General features: G+C 43.4%; 1 protein-coding gene across 1 annotated transcript in view; it reads right to left on the bottom strand.

The window, feature by feature from the left end:
• RELN (reelin) overlaps nucleotides 1-21,288 on the bottom strand; it is a 290,109-nt gene that overhangs the window by 210,733 nt on the left and 58,088 nt on the right. The window contains exons 3-6 of the mRNA XM_070947738.1: nucleotides 20,269-20,301; nucleotides 13,995-14,073; nucleotides 10,976-11,072; nucleotides 6,138-6,189 (exon numbers count right to left, since the gene is read on the bottom strand). Coding sequence (XP_070803839.1) covers nucleotides 6,138-6,189; nucleotides 10,976-11,072; nucleotides 13,995-14,073; nucleotides 20,269-20,301 — 261 coding nt within the window. The remainder of the gene's footprint in view (nucleotides 1-6,137; nucleotides 6,190-10,975; nucleotides 11,073-13,994; nucleotides 14,074-20,268; nucleotides 20,302-21,288) is intronic.

Below are 21,288 nucleotides of genomic sequence, written 5' to 3'. Positions count from 1 at the left end.
GGAGGAGTCCCTCTCAATGAGAGCGTACTGGCCGGTGGGAGGCTATTGTTGGTAGTAGGCGGTCCCGTAAATAACCAGGCCCTAAGCCATGGAGCGCTTTAAAGGTGGTAACCAAAACCTTGAAGCACACCCGGAAGACCACCGGGAGCCAGTGCTGCTCGCGCAGGAGAGGTGTTACATGGGAGCGCCATGTCGCTCCCATTACCACCCGCGCGGCCGCACTCTGCGCCAGTTGGAGCCTCTGGGTGCTCCTCAAGGGGAGCCTCATGTAGAGAGCATTACAATAGTCCAGGTGGGAGGTGACGAGGGCATGAGTGACCGTGCGTAACGAGTCCCGATCTAGAAAGGGACGCAACTGGCGAATCAGGCGGACCTGATAAAAAATCCTCCCGGTCACGGCCGTCAATTGCTCTTCTAAAGACAGCCTTGAATCCAGGAGGACGCCCAAGTTGCGAGCCCTCTCCGTGGGGGCCAATGATTCACCCCCAATAGTCAGTGATGGCGTCAACTGACTATATCGGGACGTCGGAAACCACAGCCACTCGGTCTTGGATGGGTTGAGCCTGAGCCTGTTCCTCCCCATCCAGATCCGTACGGCCTCCAGGCACCGGGACATCACTTCAAGGGCATCGTTGGGGTGATCCGGGGTGGAGATGTACAGCTGGGTGTCATCAGCGTACTGATGGTACTCCACCCCGAAACCACGGATGATCTCGCCCAGCGGCTTCACATAAATGTTGAACAGGAGAAGCGAGAGGACCGACCCTTGCGGCACCCCACATATGAGGGGCCTCGGGGTCGACCTCTGTCCCCCTGTCAACACAGACTGCGACTGGTCAGAGAGAAAGGAGGAGAACCACCGCAACACAGTGCCTCCCACCCCTAACTCTGTGCATTTCACCACTGTGTAAATACATTTGTTTATATAAAACCACAAGTTATTATCAGCACCTCTGACTTCATTTGGACAATTCCCTGACACAATAATACCTGGGTACTCAACTGCTTTGAAATTCATTGAATTTGGTACTCAGTGCATTTTGACGTGAAAATTTTGCCCCGGTACTCATTGTTTCTTTGATATTCAACTCACAAGCTAGAACTTGTCTGGGTTGGCTGCCTTGTGACTCACTACATTATTATTATTATGGGAAAAAGTTTGTTTGGTACTCATTGTTTTTGGTACTCATCGTGCCTCCCGGTGTTGTGTCCTAGGCTTCCTGAGTCATTAAAACACACGAGTAGTCCCAAAAAACTCTTTTATTGCAACAGCTGTGAATTACGTTCATTCACAGCTGAGTCCCAATTAGTTACAAAAAGTCCTTTGGGAGAAGTCCTTCGGGATAATCACCAACCTTTTTCTCCCTTGACACTCATTTCCCACCCTCTAGCCCAGGGGTCTCCAACCGTGGCAACTTTAAGACTTGTGGACTTCAAGCAAAGCTGACTGAGGAACTCTGGGAGTTGAAGTCCACAAGTCTTAAAGCTGCCAAGTTGGAAGACCTCTGCTCTAGTCAGATCTGAAGAAGCTTCTTGGATGAGAAACGAAATATCTTCAAAGAATAACAAGAAAGTCCACAAAAACAAACACATCAAAACTTAAGTACTAGTAACAGCTTTTCTACATTGGTAGAATTTGTTTTTGTTTGTTTGTTTTTGTTGTGTAGTTTTTTTTTTATTTTTTGCTCTTTTCTATTTTTTTGTACTGTATATTTTAATGTTTGAAAATTTAATAAATATTTAAAAAAAGAAAAAAAAGAAAGTCCAATTGCCTCTTGAAAAAGCACCTTTGGGACAAAGATAAATTAACTAATGAACCACTCTAATATTTAATGGCAGCTAAGCTTTAGAGGTCTCAGGTGACTGTTTTCAATCCTAAAGTGTGCAATTAAAATTTTTGACTGGGATGTTCCCAAAGGTACTATTTTTAAATATCTTAATTAGTAGCAATCCCTTTGCACATGATAGCAATTCTGAGCATAGAGATCTATATGAAAAGGAAGATGTGAAATTATCTGATGTTAACACAAGGTGGAACGTCCTTCTGGATATGGGAAGGAAGGAAGGAAGGAAGGAAGGAAGGAAGGAAGGAGAGGAAGAGAGGAAGGAGAGAGAGAGAGGGAAGGAAGGAAGGAAGGAAGGAACAAGAGAGAGGGAGGGAGGGAGGGAAGGAAGGAAGGAGAGGAAGGAAGGAGGAGAGAGAGAGGGAGGGAGGGAAGGAAGGAAGGAAGGAGAGGAAGAGAGGAAGGAGAGAGAGAGGGAAGGAAGGAAGGAAGGAAGGAAGGAAGGAAGGAAGGAAGGAAGGAAGGAACAAGAGAGAGAGGGAGGGAGGGAAGGAAGGAAGGAAGGAGAGGAAGGAAGGAAGGAGAGAGAGAGGGAGGGAGGGAGGGAGGGAGGGAAGGAAGGAAGGAAGGAAGGAAGGAAGGAAGGAAGGAAATAATTTGAATATACGGAAGTCTATTATAGAAACTGCCTGTACTTGTCCTTTAAACTTAATGATTTCATACGTAAGTGCATCTAAATTAATTAGCAGAAATGGCTGATCACCACTTCTATCAAATATCAATGAACGACACAGCAGAGTGTGTCGATCTTCTGTCTTTGAAAGAGCCCGGGAGCACCTAAAACAGATTTAATAAAATTGTTTCAAGGAAGTTATCCTTTCCAATTCAAGCATCTAAGAAGCTTTTGGATTATAAGAGGGAATATGGGCCATTTTCTCACTGGTTAAATCCTTTACCATTATCCGTTTCTCCAAATCAGATTACTTGATTCATATTGGGGGCATTTTGGCAGTGAAAGAGCTGAACTGAGGTGGGTGGGAAGGGGAGGATTGAACTGTTGCCCACGAGTTTCAAAGGACAATCTGTCGCTAGGATGCTTTGACGAGCAGACAGCAAGCAATAGAGCTAAACAACAGATGACTCAAAATACTTCCTTCTAGACCAGTTTCTGCAACCTTTCCAGCTGGTGGCCTAGCATGGGGTGAGGGTGGAAGAGGGGATGGGTTTACGTGAGGGGAGGCACAGGAGTGGGCTTCAAAAATTTTTTTTGCTAGGAAGCCTAGCCGGCCTCCTGCCCCAAGGGGGGGGGGGGCGTTTTTGCCCTCCCTGGCTCCAGAGGCTAACTCTAAATTAACACAATCCTTTGGTTACTTCTGTTTTTGGAACAATTGATCAGATTTACAACTTCTTAAGGTAGAAACAGATAAGTACATGGCTGTAGGTTTTGATGGGAGTTATTTCTGTGGATGCTTAGCTTAAGTAGAAATTTTATAAGACTGTTCAGAAGTACTGAGTGCGCCAAAAAAACTAATAACCCAACGAAAAATAATAAAAATAAAAAAACCAGTTAGATCGTTGTCGTCAGCTAGGTATTATGGACACAAGAAAAATAAGCAGTAGAATTCACTACGAAAGTAACAACTCAGCTAAAAGGCCACTATTATTTATCCGAGACCCTATTTTAAAAATACTAACAAAACAAATCAAAGTAAAACAAAATAGTGAAATACATTCCTGGGACCTCCTGAATTTTACATTTTAATTCAGAGTAGGGGGTTAATCCAATCGTACTCATTTCTAATAAATTTCTCCACTGTAGAATCACAATCCCACTGAGAAACACCCAGCTGGAATAATTGGTTGTTAAAAATGAGGATTTAATTTACATCTCTAGAATTCCTCATCCGCATTGCTTCTTCATTCTTGAGTTATCTCTACAGACAAATTTCCCACAGACAGTCAACTCATTTCCTCAAAAACTGGGTGTTGTTTTTTTTTTGCTATTTGTGTTGATGATCCAATTACCTTTTTCTTTAAAAAAAATTGCTCATTCTGTCACAAATCTGGAAGAGTTCACATAGTTGTCTGCATGTGATTTAACTAGTTGTCTATATTGGGGATCCGCAACCCTGATATTGTGGTCTGCCGGCCACTGGCCCACCAGCAACCGAATCAGATGAGGAGGAGGTGTGGAAGTCAGGGCCAGCATCAAGGCAACCTGAGAGCCCCGAGGGGAAAGAAAGAATGGAGCTGTCAGAGAGAGAGACAGAGGTAGAGCCTGGGCCATCCATCAGCCCTCAGATGGAGACTCAACAGCCCCCAGGTCTGGAGGTGGTTGATGAGGAAGAGGAGGAACAGCTGGGTCCATCTCCCTCAGCGGTGAAATGCCCAATCCGGTAGCGATGGTGGCGGGTGGTTCGGAGAACCGGTAGCAAACATCCCTGCCCTTCCTCCATAGCAACAACAATACAATTAAATCAGCCACTTGAACAGCTCCATCTCCATTCGTAATTCCCAGGCCTGCTGATAAAACTAAAATTTTAGGGCCTTTCAGATAAGTAACAGGATGGGGGCCTACTATATCTCAGGTTGAATATGTTCCATAAAGGAGGGGCCACCACCAAGAAGGGCATTCATTATACAATATACTATTTGAATATTCCAAAGAAAGAACTGAGTCTTCGGAGAGGAGCGGCATACAAATTGAATTAATAAATAAATAAATAATAAATAAATAATAATAAATGGAATAAAAAAAACCTTGAATCTCCGGTACACAAAATATCAACATTGCCTACTTATAGATTGACAATTATAATTGATTCAGTTGAATGTATGTATTTAAAATTGGGGACAAATCCATCTTTTTAGAAATAAACTGGCATCTCCAATGAAAATGCAGTTCTCAGTATATAGTGATAGTTCACCCAACGTGACCGTTTCTACAATGTGTCTATTTTGCATGGATGTTAATTCACATATTTATTGTTCATTGGAAAACTCATTTGTATGTTGTTTTGAACTAAATACCAATGATTTGAAGACAGAAAGGAGGAGAAATTAAATGAATACTGCATGTTCTCCAAAACTGGAAACAAGTAACACAAAGTACGGAAACATATGAAGAACAGTTCCAGGAATTGAGTTATGTCTGGTTTAATGAAAAGAAGGACTAGGGGGTCACATGATAGCAGCGTTCCAATATCTCAGGGGCTGCCACAAAGAAGAGGGAGTCCAGCTATTCTCCAAAGCACCTGAAGGCAGGACAAGAAGCAACCGATGGAAACATATCATGGAGAGAAGCAACCTAGAACTAAGGAGGAATTTCCTGACAGAACAATTGATCAATGGAAGAGGTTGCCTCCTGAAGTTGAAGGCTTTTAAGAAGAGACTGGTAAGCCACTTATCTGAAATGATGTAGGGCAGTGATGGCTAACCTTTTTGCCGTTGTGTGCCAAAAGCGGGGGGAGCGCAGGGGGTTGCACACGCGCGTGCCCACACCCATAATTCAATGTGCCCCAACTCCCGTGCATGCACGTGCAACCCCCCCCCCCATGCGACCCCTGCTTTTGGCACGCGATGTCACAGTGGGACCAGTAGGCCCATTTTTCGCCCTCCCCAGGCTCCAGAGAGTTTTTGGGAGCCTGGGGAGGGCGAAAATGGCCTTCCTCAGCTCCCGGAGGCCCTCTAGAGGCCAGAAACAGCCCATTTCCTGACTTCCGGTGGGCCCAGAAGACCCGTAAATCAGTTGGCCAGCGCGCACATGGATGCTGGAGCTGAGCTAGGGCAACGCTTGCGAGCCCACAAATATGGCTCCATAGGTTCACCATCATGGATGTAGAGTCTCCTGTTTGAGCAGGGGATTGGACTAAAAGACCTCCAAGTCCCCACTCTGTCATTCTGTTAATTCGCCATCTATTTTTCATCCATGCCTTTTTGTTTGATCCGTAAAAAAGCATTTTATTGTTTGAAAGCTATAGTATATATAGGCAATTTGAATTTCCATTTTTGCCTAATCAGCTTAAATGTTTTTAAAATTCATTGGATAAGACTATATACAAAGTACCATTTTTGTTTAGTACTTTAAATATGAACACTTTTGTGGGCCTTTTTCTTCTTTTTAAAATAATTAATATAATGCAGCATGTACAAAAAAAAATAATAATAATACAAGTTAGACCGCAAGGAGTATTTAAAAAGTAAGTATCCAAAGGAAGGTAAAAGTAGACACAGTTTCTGTCTTCAGCATAAAGTGAATTGATAAGATACAAATACAAAAATACAATAAAACTTTAAAATAAACTTGTGTTGCATTTCTTATGCCTTTTAATTATAGTCATCATAAAAACTTACCTATTGAAAATTGGAGGACAGAAGCTGTTGTTGTGTTAAGGCCATTGGTAATCTAAAAAAGAAGAAGAAGAGGGGAGGAGAATTGTTGAATTGACCCACCAAATTCATTTGTTACTATACTTTTATCAGCCAGCGAATACCTAAATTGTTAAATATAATCCAGGGACCTCCAACCTTGGCAACTTTAAAGACTTATGGACCTTAACTCCCAGAATTCCTCAGCCAGCATGGGAATTCTGGGAATTGAAATCCACAAGTCTTAAAAGTTGGCCAAGGTTGGAGACCCTCCTGACATCTATACAACTACAAAAGAACAGGAGCTCCAGCTCTAGATATTTATATAACTTATTCCCTATTCACTTCTTTAGAGCTCCAAATCCCTGTCTGGAATTTAGCCTGAAAGTGAATTGATAGCCAGAAGCAAAGTGATTAGAAATTCCCCAACTGTCACTGAGCAGCTTGGAGAAAATCAATTAGGGATTTTTCAGTCTCTAGGGCACTTAGACACTTATTCCTCCCTTATGTTCATGAAGTTATTCTCCCCTTCACTAAAGTATGGTCTCTTCTGTCTTTCAATTTTAGGACAAGGATGAGAGGCTGTCAGGGTTCCGACGGATGCCCTAATTAAATCATGAGCCTCGAGCCAAGCTTCAAAAAAAATCCAGTTATTTATTAGGAGCAACATGTCGGCGCATACCCAAGTGGAGTCCCACATTCCCAAGTGAAGCCACTCCCCTCCAGCCACTGTGGGTAACTCTGGGATATAGTCCTGAGAGAGATAAGTCTGGAATGTGCATCTGTCTTTGGCTGCCATGCCGTTTTGCTGGTTTCCCATCCCACCTGGCCTATGGCAACTTGAGAGTGGGCCAGGGATGTGTTGCAAGTTGACAAGAGATCTTTTGGAGGTCTCCCAAGGATGGAAAGCAGGAAGTGATAGTCTTCCTGTCTACTCATCCACCTCTCCTAAACAAAAAATCTTGTTTAATCTCTCCTAAATTACAAATCTTGTTCAATTCTCCCTCCTATCAAAGTTTGCATCTTACTGTGGTACCTGACACAAATCAGGTGTCCACTGGAATAACCTCACCTTCACATGGCTAAAAGAAAGGGATGAAGGAATGAATCAATACAAGTAACCATTACTTTTGGAAGGTGGACAATTCAGCTCCACATGATCATTGTCTCCGTCTTTCCCTTTTCGGAACTCCCAATAAGCAAGAAGCTCTCAACTGCGGATGGGAAAATAGTTGAAGGCCAACTCATCCTTGCTTCCATGAGATTTCCTACTCCAAACAATTCAACTCCATGTGATCACTATCTCCATCTTTCTTTTATCCCAACTCCCAACAGTGTCCTCTTTGATCATAAGTGGGGGAGAATCAGAAATTGTGATCTCATATAGTAGGACATCTCATTGAAGGTCTGGAGTTGGACCTCAGCTACTTCCTTATCAGCAATTGAGAAAAATTATTGCTTCTGTGCAGCACTACAGAGGTATGCTAAATGTGTGTTAAAAAGAGATCTAGTAGTATTTCAACAAGAGCACATCCCTATGCACTTAAGAAATCCATGGAAGAGCGACCCTTGAGAAATAAGAGGGTGCCCAATCTATGCTTCATCCCAAGCCCAAATGACCATGGAGAGTGATGACCAGCAACCACAGAAGAGGGGCTTTCCCCCATCTTGTTGCCAACAGAATCCAGGCAGATCTGGGGGTGGAGTCAAAGAAGAGATCAGCCTAGAATCCTTACATAGTCACAAATGAACTAAATCCAACCTCCCTAATATCAATGCGTAAAGCATTCCTGGACTGCTCTCGAATTGCCATAGGCAGGAAGGGAGGAAACTGACGGAGCAGCACGGCAGCAACCAGAAGCACATTCCACGCATACATTTCTCATACCTTTACCAGGCCAGCCGGAGAGGCGTGTTCGCTACAGCCCGCGAAAGTGCTCTGTTGGAGAATGTGATTTATGACACACCCTGGGGGGGGAGGGGAAACAGGGTCATAGTTGGGCCATAAATTACATGGGGCAGAGCTGACTTCACTTGGGTACATGCTGACATGTTGCTCCTAATAAATAACTGGATTTCTTTGGAAACTTGGCTCGAGGCTCATGAATTAATTAGGGCATCTGTCAGAACCCTGACAGCAAGTCAGCTCTGCCCCCATAATTTACGGCCCAACTATGACCCTGTTTCCCCCCTCCTCCCATGGTGTGTCATAAATCACATTCTCCAAATTCCTTTGAAATTTATCTAATCCCAAACAATTGCTGACTGTTAGTTGAGAAGATTCCTGTGCATAGGTGTTTAGCAATAAAGTGGTTTAATTGGACCTTCGGGTGTGGACCTGGTCTTTTGCACCTGACACTCACGTATGAATTAGATAAAACCTAAAGCAACATCATGAAGACATAGCAAAGTAGCGGTTACTACATATTCATGGGCAGACAGGGAGACATGAGAATGAGTACCTTGTCTCCGTGCGTCCAAAACCGTCTCCTTGCTAGAATTTCCTACAAACAATTTCTAACAAATTCATATCATTTGTATACGTATAAGTAAGAAATACTTATTGTGAGGAAGCATTTACGAAGTGCAAATAAATTAGGCAAATGGAACACTGTTTTTATTTAAACTTTGCTAATAAATTTGAAGTGACATTAAGGCAGATTTAGGCAAACTGGTTTATTTTTTTAAAAAACAAACTGAAGGAGGGAAGATTATATTTAGGAATTACAATGTGGGGGAAAAAAAGGTGTCCTACAAGGTTAAAACGTTATATAAAATGAAACTATCCAAAGCAGGGAGAACTTGCTTGTTTGGTAGCTTTCTTTAACAGATCTGGTACCCTGTTTTCCCCAAAGTAAGACATCCCCTGATAATAAGCCCAATTGGGCTTTTGAGCGCATGGCAATAAGGCCAAATGCTTATTTCAGGGTTCAGAAAAATATAAGACAGGGTCTTATTTTCGGGGAAACACGATATGTAGATCATTACATCATGTTCAGGAGTAACATGAATTCTGCTACTATTTGCTAACTTGTGGTCGCTCCGACATTACGGAGAGACTATTTAAGCACGGGTCATTGAGAACACGAGCAAGGAAATGAATCAGTATAATTTTGCTCTTCAACAATTTGGCCAAGAGGCAAAAATCCTGGCACCGCGACGGACCCAATTTAAGAATTATTGTCTATTTCATCTGGGCTGGAACATTTTCTGAGCTCTTTTAATTTAGAAGAACCCGGACATTAAATATTGAATGCAAATCACTGCACGACGGCCCTTCCCTCCCAGCCCAGGGCCATGAATTAAAAGTAGTTGTCAAGCCAAGCCACTAAAACTGCCTGGAATAATGTATCTTCAGTTTTGCAATAACCTTGGATGGGAAAATACAGTATTTTTACGACGGTTCCTTAATCTTGCATATTCAGTAAAGTTCCCCTTCCTTGGTTTAACTCAAAGCCTGTTCCATATGCTGAGTGAACTCAATGAATGTTGGCTTGTACAGGTAGTCCTTGAATTACGGCCACAATTGAGCCCAAAATTTCTGTTGCTAAAATGAGACAGTTGTTAAGTGAGTTTTGTCCCGTTTTACGAGGCCAGAGTTGCTAAGTGAATCACTGGTTGTTAAGTGAATCTGGTTTCCCCAATGACTTACCTAGGAGGTTGCAAAAGGTGATCACATGACCCCAAGGGTTGCTTCAACGGTCGTAAGTGTGAAAAAATCACTTATCACAAAAATGATAAGTCACTTTTTTCAGTGCCGTGGTAACTTCGAATGGTCACTAAATGAACTGTTGTAAGTTGAGGACTACCTGTACTGATGTAGTCTTCTAAAGTCTGGGAGGTAAAGTCTAAAGTACCAGAAACACATTCATTAAACAGGATGATGTGATCAGCGGTGGGTCTCACATTTGTTACCACCGGTTCGCCGCCTGCCCACCCGCTTCGCACACGTGTGCACCTTACATGCATGCTCCTGGCCTTCTGTGCATGCACTTTGCTCGCTCGCACATCTTCCGCACATGTGCCCGGCCTCAAAAATGTGCCTAAATAGGACGACATGGAGCCGGGGGGGGGGGCAGGGGCAGGCCCACCTGTAATTTCCGCTACTGATTCACCTGAACCGGTCCGAACCAGCTGAATACCACCTCTGGATGTGATTAAGAAATTTAACTAGGTACAATTGGCGGCAGTGTTTCTTGACTTTGTCAATTTTAAGATTTGTGGATTTCAGCTCCCAGAATTCATGACTGGCTAGGGAATTCTGGGAGTTGAAGTCCACCCATCTTAAAGTGACCAGAGTTGAAAAAAACTGCACTTACGGTTTCAAAAAAAATGTTAAATGATAAATCCTTCTTTCAACTTCCCTCTCTGAGGGAGATGGGAGGTGCAGAAATGCCAACTAATAAATAAAATATAAATCAATAAAGCGAACTTAACAACTGCACCAATTGACTTAACAAGCTATGGCAAGAAAGATGGTAATTCACTCCACGACTCACTTAGCGACAGGAATGTTGGGCTCAATTGTGGGCGTAAGTCGAGGACTACCTGTACTTTCCCTTGAAAGACCCTTCAGGGTTTAAAAGCTGAAGAAGAAAGAAATTTACAAAGAAGGTAGAAATGATTTTTCTATCACAAAATGGAAAAAAACAATTTTTACTATTTGTGAGGGGAAAGAAAAATGTGTTCAGGACCAAGGAAAGGAAGCAGATCTATAAAACTGTCGGCGTGAAGAGGAATGTAAGATGAACGAGCTTTTACCACCAGGTGGGCTATTCAAAGAGCTGAGACCTCATAAACCAGTCAGATTGACCAAGACTTACTAGATCTCTTGGCCCGTAGGGCTCACAGAAAGTCACAGCACTCCCGTGCATAATGACTCCACACTGGTCTCCAACCTCACAGTTGCTGCATTCAAACCTGCGAGAAAAAGAATCCGAGTGAGTTGGAAGCACCATGGAAGAAGGTAGCCGACAGAATAAACAGAGTTGGAAGGGACCTTGTGTTGTGACCCAGGCCCAAGTAGGTAGTAACAGACGCCAACAGTTCCAAAACATACAGACTTTATTAGAACAGCTGAGAATTAACTCATTATCAGCGTAGTCCAAACTAAATCAAAACAAACTCTTCATAACACAAATTCTTCAGTCTTATCACCAACCTTGGTATAATTAGGCAAACTGCCAAAGGCTTCTCTTGGCAAAAGTTCAGAAGCGGAAGACGCCGAGCAAGATAAGAAACAAATCTCTCAACATTGTTTTCCGACAAAGAGCCCAAGAGCCGATGCTGGTCTTTTAAGCCTTATGGGAGGGGCCAATCATCTCTTGGCCCTACTCCCGAGTCGTCCTCTCTGCCTTAGCTGCTCCTGCCTTCTGGCAGCTCTTCTCATACGTGCACTAGGAACAGCGGACTCGGACAGCAATGAGGCTGAGGAAGAACAGGGGCCAGTCCTGGAGGCTGGGGAAGGCCTGGACGAGGGCTCTGCATCGGAGGAAGAGATGGGGCCAGGGCCATCAGGGAGTGATGTGTAGACTCCAGAGCCTCCAGAGGCTGACAGTAGAGAGGCAGAGGAACAGGAGGAGCCTGTTCCTAGTGCACATATGAGAAGAGCTGCCAGAAGGCAAGAGCAGCTAAAACAAAGAGGACGACTCGGGAGTAAGGCCAAGAGATGATTGGCCCCTCCCATAAGGCTTAAAAGACCAGCAACGGCTCTTGGGCTCTTTGTCAGAAAACAACGATGATAGACTTGTTCATGTCCTGCTGCACTTATCTCTGGTCGGCGTCTTCTGCTTCTGAACTTTTGCCAAGAGAAGCCTTTGGCAGTTTGCCTAATTATACCAAGGTTGGTGATTAGACTGAAGAATTTGCGTTATGAAGAATTTGTTTTAACTTAGTCCAGACTACACTGAGAATGAGTTAATTCTCAGCTGTTCTAATAAACTCTGTATGTTTTGGAACTGTTTGCATCTAATACTACTTACTTGGGCCTGGGTCACAACAGCGTGAAGCACACGGCGTGTGAGTGAAACACGCAATCACCGAACCGGTTGTTAAATTGTGCTTTAGACAATATATTTTACACTTGGTTTGGTTGAAATTAAAGGATTAACTTGATGACCATGATACAAATAGGAGACAAATAGTTTTAACCGGTTGGTTACTAAGCAAAGAGCCTTGGTAGTACAGTGGTCTAAAGCACCCTGTTATTAAGACCAGCTGCCTGCAATTACTGCAGGTTCGAATCTCGCCAAGGCTCAAGGTTGACTCAGCCTTCCATCCTTTCAAAGGTAGGTAAATTGAGGACCCAGTTTGTGGGGGCAATAAGCTGACTTTGTATAAATATACAAAAGGATGAAGGCTATTGCTGAGCACATTGTAAGCCACCCTGAGTCTCCGGAGAAGGGCAGCATATAAATCAAAATTAAAAAAAAAAAAAGGAGTTCTACTAACTGTAAGAGGAGTCTGGGAGTGTAATGGACAGAGTGTTAGACATAAACAACGGAGAGATAGGAAGGGAGTCTGTCTCTTGCTTATCTGACAAACAGCAACTCAGTCCAGCTGGCAAAGAAAATATTTCATAACACAACCCTCCAAGAGATTCCGCCTTAATGAACTCACTAATCAATTAAGTTTGGATACGCCGCTTGTGGTTTTCAAGATCCCCAGATTTTCCCCTAACGCCCGCATTACAGAAACCTTTAATGGCGTTTTGTGTAATCCTTGCTTGCTTGCTTCCTTCCTTGATCCTCGCCATCTGTAGGAAGCTTGACACGAGCACAATTATCAATGGCTTTTTGTGGCAGGCATTTGAGACAAGAAAGCATATTTCGCTTTCCCCCGAAAGCGTCTGTTAAGTGCATCAGATTCTGGGCTTATGCAGAGATTAAAACCAGCTGAAACGATTGCACAAACAGCTACTAGACACGGGGAAGCTCTACTACAGGAAGCGTTGATGGGTTAATAAAGAGGCACGATGCCGACGCAACAGATGGCACCCAGAGAGATTTGTCAAAGGACTCTCCAAGACTAGGAGGCTGTAAATATGCTGTTATTAAAAACAATGCCCATTAAGGAAACATTTGTTTTCCCAAACCTCGGTGCTATGGAAGAAGACTGTCTCCTGTATTTTAATCAAGAAACTGTTCAAGAAGATCAGAGCGAAGCTGTATAGCCAATGAGCAGCAAAGCTCAGGAAAATTTGAAAATGGGCTAAATCCGTTGGTTAGTCGTGAATCAAAATCATCCGCCACCATGCCATTTTTCCTTCCTTCCTTCCTTCCTTCCTTCCTTCCTTCCTTCCTTCCTTCCTTCCTCCCTCCCTCCCTCCCTCCGTTCCTTCCTCCATCCCTCCCGCCTGCCATGATGGCTCAGTGGTTAGAATGCAGCATTGCAGGTTGACTCTGCCCACAGTCTGGCGTTCGATCCTGATTGGCTCAAGGTTGACTCAGCCTTCCGTCCTTCCGAGGTCGATAAAATGAGGACTCAGATTGTTGGGGGCAATATGCTGACTCTGTAAACTGCTTAGAGAGGGCTGTAAAGCATTATGAAGCAGTATATACATCCAAGTGCTACTGCTGTTGCTAAGTGCCCTTCCTTCCTTCCTTCCTTCCTTCCTTCCTTCCTTCCTTCCTTCCTTCCTTCCTTCCTTCCTTCCTTCCTTCCTTCCTTCCTTCTTCCCTCCCTCCATTCCACCCTTCCCTTCCCTTCCCTTCCCTCCCCTTCCCTTCCCTTCCCTTTCTTCCTTTTAGGGAGTTTGTGAAGTTTTCTATTCCACAGCAAAATTTCGGGCAGCCTTCTATACTTGTTTCAGCCAACTAAATCTATAAATGCAGCTAGACTTACCACATCGTAGGATTCAGTCCTTGCAAGTGATAAGAATCAAAATCATCCCGTAATATGATGCTGTCGCTGTGCATCTCGGCTGAAATGAAAGAGAAAACAATCTATAGTATATTTAGACAAACTAAATTTGTCCAGTGTGCCTAATATCTCTTATATTTAAATCCTTATGCAATGAGAATGCAGTTCAAAGAGAGTATAGCAGCTCAAGCAGAGGTGGGTTTCAGCAGGTTCTGACCAGTTCTGGAGAACCGGTAGCAGAAATTTTGAGTAGTTTGGAGAACCGGTAGTAAAAATTCTGGCCGGCCCTGCCCCCATCTATTCTCTGCCTCCCGAGTCCCAGCTGATCGGGAGGAAATGGGGATTTTGCAATAACCTTCCCCTGGAGTGGGGTGGGAATGGAGATTTTATAGTATCCTTCCCCTGCCATGCCCACCAAGCCACGCCCACCAAGCCATGCCATGCCCACCCAAGCCACGCCCACAGAACCGGTAGTAAAAACTTTTGAATCCCACCATTGAGCTCAGCCACTCAGCATTTGTTTCCATTTCTTGGAGAGAAAAAAATTGTATAGCGTTTCCAAAGATGAAAAGATTCTTGATTCTAGAAATGTGGAAAGGCAATTTATGCAATTGTCTAATTAATTAATTGACTGCAACTTCTTCAAGTAACTTTGTTCTTTTCCTGGTGTGCTGCTGGCTGAGGAACTCTAGGAGTTGAAGTCTACAACTCTTAAAGTTGCCAAGGTTGGAGACCCCTGCTGTAAAACTCTATGGAGTGATATATAAGTCTAAGGGCTGTTGCTCTTGCTATGATCTGATGTTTTGAAAGCTTAACATGACTCGTCAATGGTGTCCAATACATAAACCAGTTTGTTGAAGGCTACAAGCCACATGTACTTTGTGGTATGTTGGTTGAATGGAATGCATGAATGGAGACGATGGAGAGTGTTTTTGCTTCATTATTTGCATTCCTCCCCACCCCCCCACTCAGTAGTGAAATCCAAAATTTTTTACTACTGGTTCTGTGGGCGTGGCTTGGTGGGCGTGGTGTGGCTTGGTGGGCGTGGCTTGGTGGGCGGGGCAGGGGTACTGCAAAATCCCCATTCCCTCCCCACTCCTGGGGGAAGGATATTGCAAAATCTCCATTCCCTCCCCACTCTGGGGCCAACTAGAGGTGGTATTTGCCGGTTCTCCGAACTGCTCAAAATTTCCGCTACCGGTTCTCCGAACTGCTCAAAATTTCCGCTACCGGTTCTCCGAACTGCTCAAAATTTCCGCTACCGGTTCTCCGAACTGCTCAAAATTTCCGCTACCGGTTCTCCGAACTGCTCAAAATTTCCGCTACCGGTTCTCCGAACTGCTCAAAATTTCCGCTACCGGTTCTCCGAACTGCTCAAAATTTCTGCTACCGGTTCTCCGAACTGCTCAAAATTTCCGCTACCGGTTCTCCGAACTGCTCAAAATTTCCGCTACCGGTTCTCCGAACTGCTCAAAATTTCCGCTACCGGTTCTCCGAACTGCTCAAAATTTCCGCTACCGGTTCTCCGAACTGCTCAAAATTTCCGCTACCGGTTCTCCGAACTGCTCAAAATTTCCGCTACCGGTTCTCCGAACTGCTCAAAATTTCCGCTACCGGTTCTCCGAACTGCTCAAAATTTCCGCTACCGGTTCTCCGAACTGCTCAAAATTTCCGCTACCGGTTCTCCGAACTGCTCAAAATTTCCGCTATCGGTTCTCCGAACTGCTAAAAATTTCCGCTACCGGTTCTCCAGAACCTGTCAGAACCTGCTGGATTTCACCCCTGCCTCCACTATGCTGCATTGGGGCACCTGCCCAGTGGTCAAAAGAATCAACCTGACAGTCACATGATCAAAATGTGTATATAAAAAGAGGACAGGGCTTCCATTACATATAGCCATGCCCACCCTCTTCATTCTTCTACTATAGAGCATCATGCGCTGCATATTCTGATAGAATTTTAATATAGTCCCCTTGGTACAAGACAGGAGCAACTAATAAAAATAGAAGGAAAAATAAACTAGAAAGCTAATCATCTTCTTTCTTCTTTTAACGACCCCATAACCCCTTGCGGGATGAAGTCTGGGCAACTGAATGGAGCTGAGGGTTTACTGGCCGGATGCCCTTCTTGTCGCCAATGCGGAGTTTTGTTCAGCAGATATATTCTCAGTGTGCCCAGAGAGAGAAATATCTGCCTCTACCTAGGATCGAACTCACAGCCTCCTGATTGTGAGGACGAGAGCACCACCTCTAGGCCACTGCACCACTCAATATGGTTAAATGAATAAATATGCAGGGAAACTCAAACAATCTACACTTTGCTTATATGAAAGAATATCTGAGATCTGATTTGTTGAATCAAATCAGGATAAACACAGCAGAATGAACGGTTTCCGTGTTTCAAGAAATCTATCACCTTTGGAAGTTTGTACAGACTTATTTAGTTCAAACATGGGACCGTTCCCGGACAAAAATCTATCTAGGGGTTAGTTAGTTAGTTAGTTTATTAAACTTCTATACTGCCCTTCTCCCGAAAGACTCAGGGCGGTGTACAGCCATATTAAAACACACATGAACTCGCAAAATTTAAAAACAATTTAAAACGAATATATAACATTTGGCCCACAAAGTTAAAAATGACAAAATGGCTTGATGGAACACAACAATCCATCACCACCATACCACAGAAACTCCTGCAGAACTTCTGACCTCCCATGAGATGTGAGTTGGCTCGTCTTATTATCTCGGAAATTGTTCCTGAAACCCAGCAATAAATATTTCAATCTCATTTTAACAGGGGGGTAAACCAGGGGTGAAATCCACTTCCCTTCGCTGCTGGTTCGCGAAGGGGAGCTCGCGCGCAACACCTCTGCGCGTGCACAGAATGTCAAAAACGGGACGTGATGACGTCCGGATGGGTGTGTGGAGCCTCCTGCCAGCGTTATTTCACCACTGGTGTAAACAGAACTATACGCCGTTCTATTTTTCGAAAACCCAAGTTCTGCAATATTACAGAATATTTCCACCGTAGCCAACAACATGCTCAAATACATTGGAGTTGTAAGTCTGATTGGGGTTTTGCGCGCCGAGGGGGCTGATGCTAAGTTTTCTGCCTCGCCTACATGGTCAGGAAACCTCTGCCAAAAATGAAACAGGGCCAAAGTCATAAACAAATGAGCGCAAACATATTTGCGAGAGTCAGAGAGCCATCTGCTAGCTTCAATCTGTTCTCTCTTTTGCTAAGCATTTAGGGGGAAGCACAACAGGCTGGAAAAGGCTCAGTTATGATTTCCAGTGCAATCTGGGATTAATCTAGAAATACAGTAATAACCCTCCCGCGGCTTTTTCAAGCTCCTTTTATGCACCTGAAGCAAAGAGATTTGAGGGTTTATAAAAGTGGGATGAAGCCTACTGGAACACACATCCGTGCAATTATTTAATAGAGTTTTCTTTCCATTCTTTTTGACTTATAACCGAACCTATGGCAGGCATGCCCAAAGTGGCACGCGAAGCTGTGTCGCCTGGCATGTGCGGCCTTGCCTATTTGTCTTCCAGGTTTCTGGCGCAGGGGTAAAATGCTTCCAGTTCGGAATGGATCGCCCAATCTGGTAGCGATCGTAGCGGGTGGTTCGGAGAACCGGTAGCGATCCTGGCGTGAGGCTCCGCCCACCCGCCCGGTTGTCATTACTTCCTGGTTTTAAACAGGTTTTAACTTCCTGGTTTTAACCAGGAAGTAATGTGTTTTGTACCCTCTGTACATGCAGGGGTACATGCCAGAACCGGTAGTTAAAAATGCTTTAAAAAGTAAAATAAAAAAAGTTCCGACATCGCTCAGGTGATCGTTGGAACTTTTTTTTTTTTTACTTTTTAGGCATTTTTTTTTATTACTGGCTTGGGCGAATAGGTAGTGTTATTGAGCAGGGTACCCTTTGAGTAAATGCATGAAAAGCGACTGGGAGTGGTTGTGAACAATCACAGTTAACATACAAACACATTGAGTTGTGGTAGTCTTTTACTTTTAGAAAAAAGTAAAGCAAAGTCCAAAAACAATCCAAGTCATGCACAAATAAGACGAGAGTTAAAAGATCAATTCAGGGATATTCCAAGTACAAAGTCTTCTTACCAGTTGTTGTCAAACACAATAAAACAGTTCTTTTTGAGTTTCAAAACAGGAACAAGTTCAGTATTAAAACATTCAATAAATAGTAGAAAGCAACATGTAGCTATGATCAAACAGTGATCATGCAGAGAGATCAGGTAGAGAGTTACAGCAAATAAGCAGGTAAAATGATGTAGTATCCACACAAGCCATGATCCTGACTTCCCTTAAGTACATTGGCTACAGAGCTTAGCCAATCAGGATACAGAATGATGCAATACAGTCTTAAAGCAATATAATACCTTTCTGACTGCAAACATACATTGTTGGTTTATATATTGCCTGACCAACTAGTTAGACAAATAACCATTTCCTAACAGGTAGTAAATACACTTTGAAAAGGTTAAAAAAAAGGCTCCGAGGATCACAGCTGTGGCGCACGATTGTCGGAACCTTTTTTTACGGGGGTGGGGTGGAGATCCGTTTTTGCTCCCAGCAGGAAAGAAAAAGGAGAGGAAGGAAGGACTACAAACCTGGCACTAGAGGATAATCCAGGGCTACAAGGGACCTGGAGGTCATCTAGTCCAACCCTACTCCAGCAGGACATTCTTAGTGAGTTTCTGTCTTTTGATCCCCCAGTCACATGGTTACATAGCCACGCCCATCCAGTCACATGATCCCCACCAAGCCATGCCCACAGAACCGGTAGGAAAGAAATTTAGATTTCACTACTGTTCTGGCATGCATGCCCGTGAGATGATCAACTATTCTTCCCATGCGCGGCAGTGTTGAAACGCCGGCCAGCTGATTGTTGGGTGCGCATGCGCGCCAGAACCTGGAAGTTCATCTTTTCCGGAGCGCGATCCCTTTGCACGCACAGCAGTGCCAAAAACCGGCCTGCGCATGCACACCTGCCAGCTGATCGTCGGGCGCGCATGCGAGCTAGAACCCAGAAGTTCGGCTTGCGCATGATGTTTCCGCATACCTTTTTGGCACAAGGTTCGCCATCACTGACCTAGAAGAACTCACAGACTCAATTTATAATACCTTATCTAATATAATATTTGGAAAATACAGGCAGTCCTCGATTTACAGTGCAAGCACCATTGAGCCCCAAATTTCTGTTGTTAAGCGAGACATTTGTTAAGTGAATTTTGCACCGTTCTCCGACCTTTCCTGCCAGGGTTCTTCAGTGAATCATTGCAGTCAGGGGTGGGTTCTAACTGGCTTTACTACCGGTTCTCTTTGTGTGTGCGCTTTGCGCACGATCGCCTCTTCGGTCACGCGCTTTGCGCACGATTGCCGTGCGCATGCTCGATTCGCTCGCAGGCACACCAAACGAGTGCGTCGTGCAAGCGCATTGCGAATCTGCCCAGCTGAGGTGCGGCAATCCGCTCTGCCACACCTCTCAGCTGGGCGAAAACAGCAGAAATATAAGGTCAGAATAATGCAGGGGCAGGTGGGAGGGCCCAGCTCCCGAAGAAAGAGAACCGGTTCGGTGATGTAATAGCGTCACCGCTACCGGCTCGCACGAACCGGGCCGAACCGGGAGGAACCCACCACCTATTGACTTTGCTCGTCAGAAGGTCGCAAAAAGGGATCATGTGACTTTGGGACACAGCAACCATCATAAATATGAGTCAGTTGACAATCCTCTCGATTTTGATCCCATGACCATGGGGGCGCTGCAAAGGTTGTAACTGTGGAAAATGGTCGTAAGTCACTTTTTTCAGTGCCATTGTAACTTCGAATGGTCACTAAATGAACTAATGTAAGTAGAGGATTACCTGTATTGATCTCTTTTACATGCAACAACTCTTATTATATCAGTACGAAGTAGTTTCTCTGAATATGGCCAAATTCTGTTATGAATGGTTTGCAAATTGTATGCAAAATCAGGCAAACTCTTAAGTGCCTGCTGATGATTCTACTACCAATCGTAATATATTATTGTGTCTATCTCTTATTTTTATTTTTTTTACTATTTTTTTAAAAAAATACTTTTATTTCTAACACTGCTCTGTGACCATAAATAAAATTGTATTGATTTGACCTAGGTGGATATTTTCAAACGAGATATTATTTTAAAAAATGCAATCATTCAAACATTCCAAACCGGATACCCAGAAAAGCCAAAAACTTTAATTTATTGACTTACCTAAAAGAGGATGGAAAGGAGCTTCTGTTGGACCTGCAAAAGAAGAACAAAAAGAAAATAAATATATATATATTTTTCTCCACAGTGGTCTTTGGCTGTAGCCAACTTTGAACATTACCAATTACCAATTACCCACGTAATCAAAATTCGGACATTTGGCAACTGGTTCATATTTATGACGGTTACATGTCCCCGGGGTCATGCGATCCCTTTTGTGCTATTCTGGCAAGGGAAGTCCATGGGGAATCCAGATTCACTTAACAACCATGTTACTAATTTAAGAACCACAATGATTCACTTAACAACTGTGGCAGGAAAGGTCATAAAATAGGGAAAACTCACTTAACAAATGTTAACAAACAGAGCTTTTGGGCTCAATTGTGAAGTTGAAGACTATCTGTATTTTTTCCACCCATTTCGTTGGGATTTTTATATATTTTATATATATTTTTACAGTGGAAAAAAATATGTCCTCTAGAAGTCATGGCTACATTTTGGTTGAAATAAATTATTTGTAAGATTGAGCAGCACGTATCAAAAGTTAAGTTTTTAACTTCTTGGTCATAAGACTGAATGCTAAAGTTACTTCATTTCTCAATTTTTTTAATGCGTCTGAAAAACCTGACGATTTTTTTGCCTCGAGTATCTTGTACTCTTGTACTCATTTCAAATTCTAATTCTTCATCTCAGAAATTATAAAAGGAACTACGAAGATACCATTAAACGGGTGATGAACATACTTTCATATCCCTCATAATAGTTTCTTTATTGCAAGCTATATTTTATTGCGGTAAGATGCAGTTTTGACCTTCATATATTTTAAATAAAGTCCCAAAATGTCACACAGCAAGAATATTATATAAAATTGATGTTTTCTGGTATTAAAAAACAGTGGGCAGGTTTTTTCTAAATACATTTTTAATCCATTTTTCACAGTACTGCAGGTTCAAGTAAGAATTTTACCAGTTCAAAAAAACCCCAACACTTATTTTAAATCCAACTCTGGTCTGGGAAAACTGA

The sequence above is a fragment of the Pituophis catenifer genome, unplaced genomic scaffold (genome assembly GCF_029215685.1).
Source record: "Pituophis catenifer annectens isolate HBS135680 unplaced genomic scaffold, rPitCat1.0.hap2 SCAF_7, whole genome shotgun sequence".
Classification (NCBI taxonomy): domain Eukaryota; kingdom Metazoa; phylum Chordata; class Lepidosauria; order Squamata; family Colubridae; genus Pituophis; species Pituophis catenifer.
Note: the sequence above shows the minus strand (reverse complement) of the source record. Positions and strands in the feature narration are given on the sequence as shown.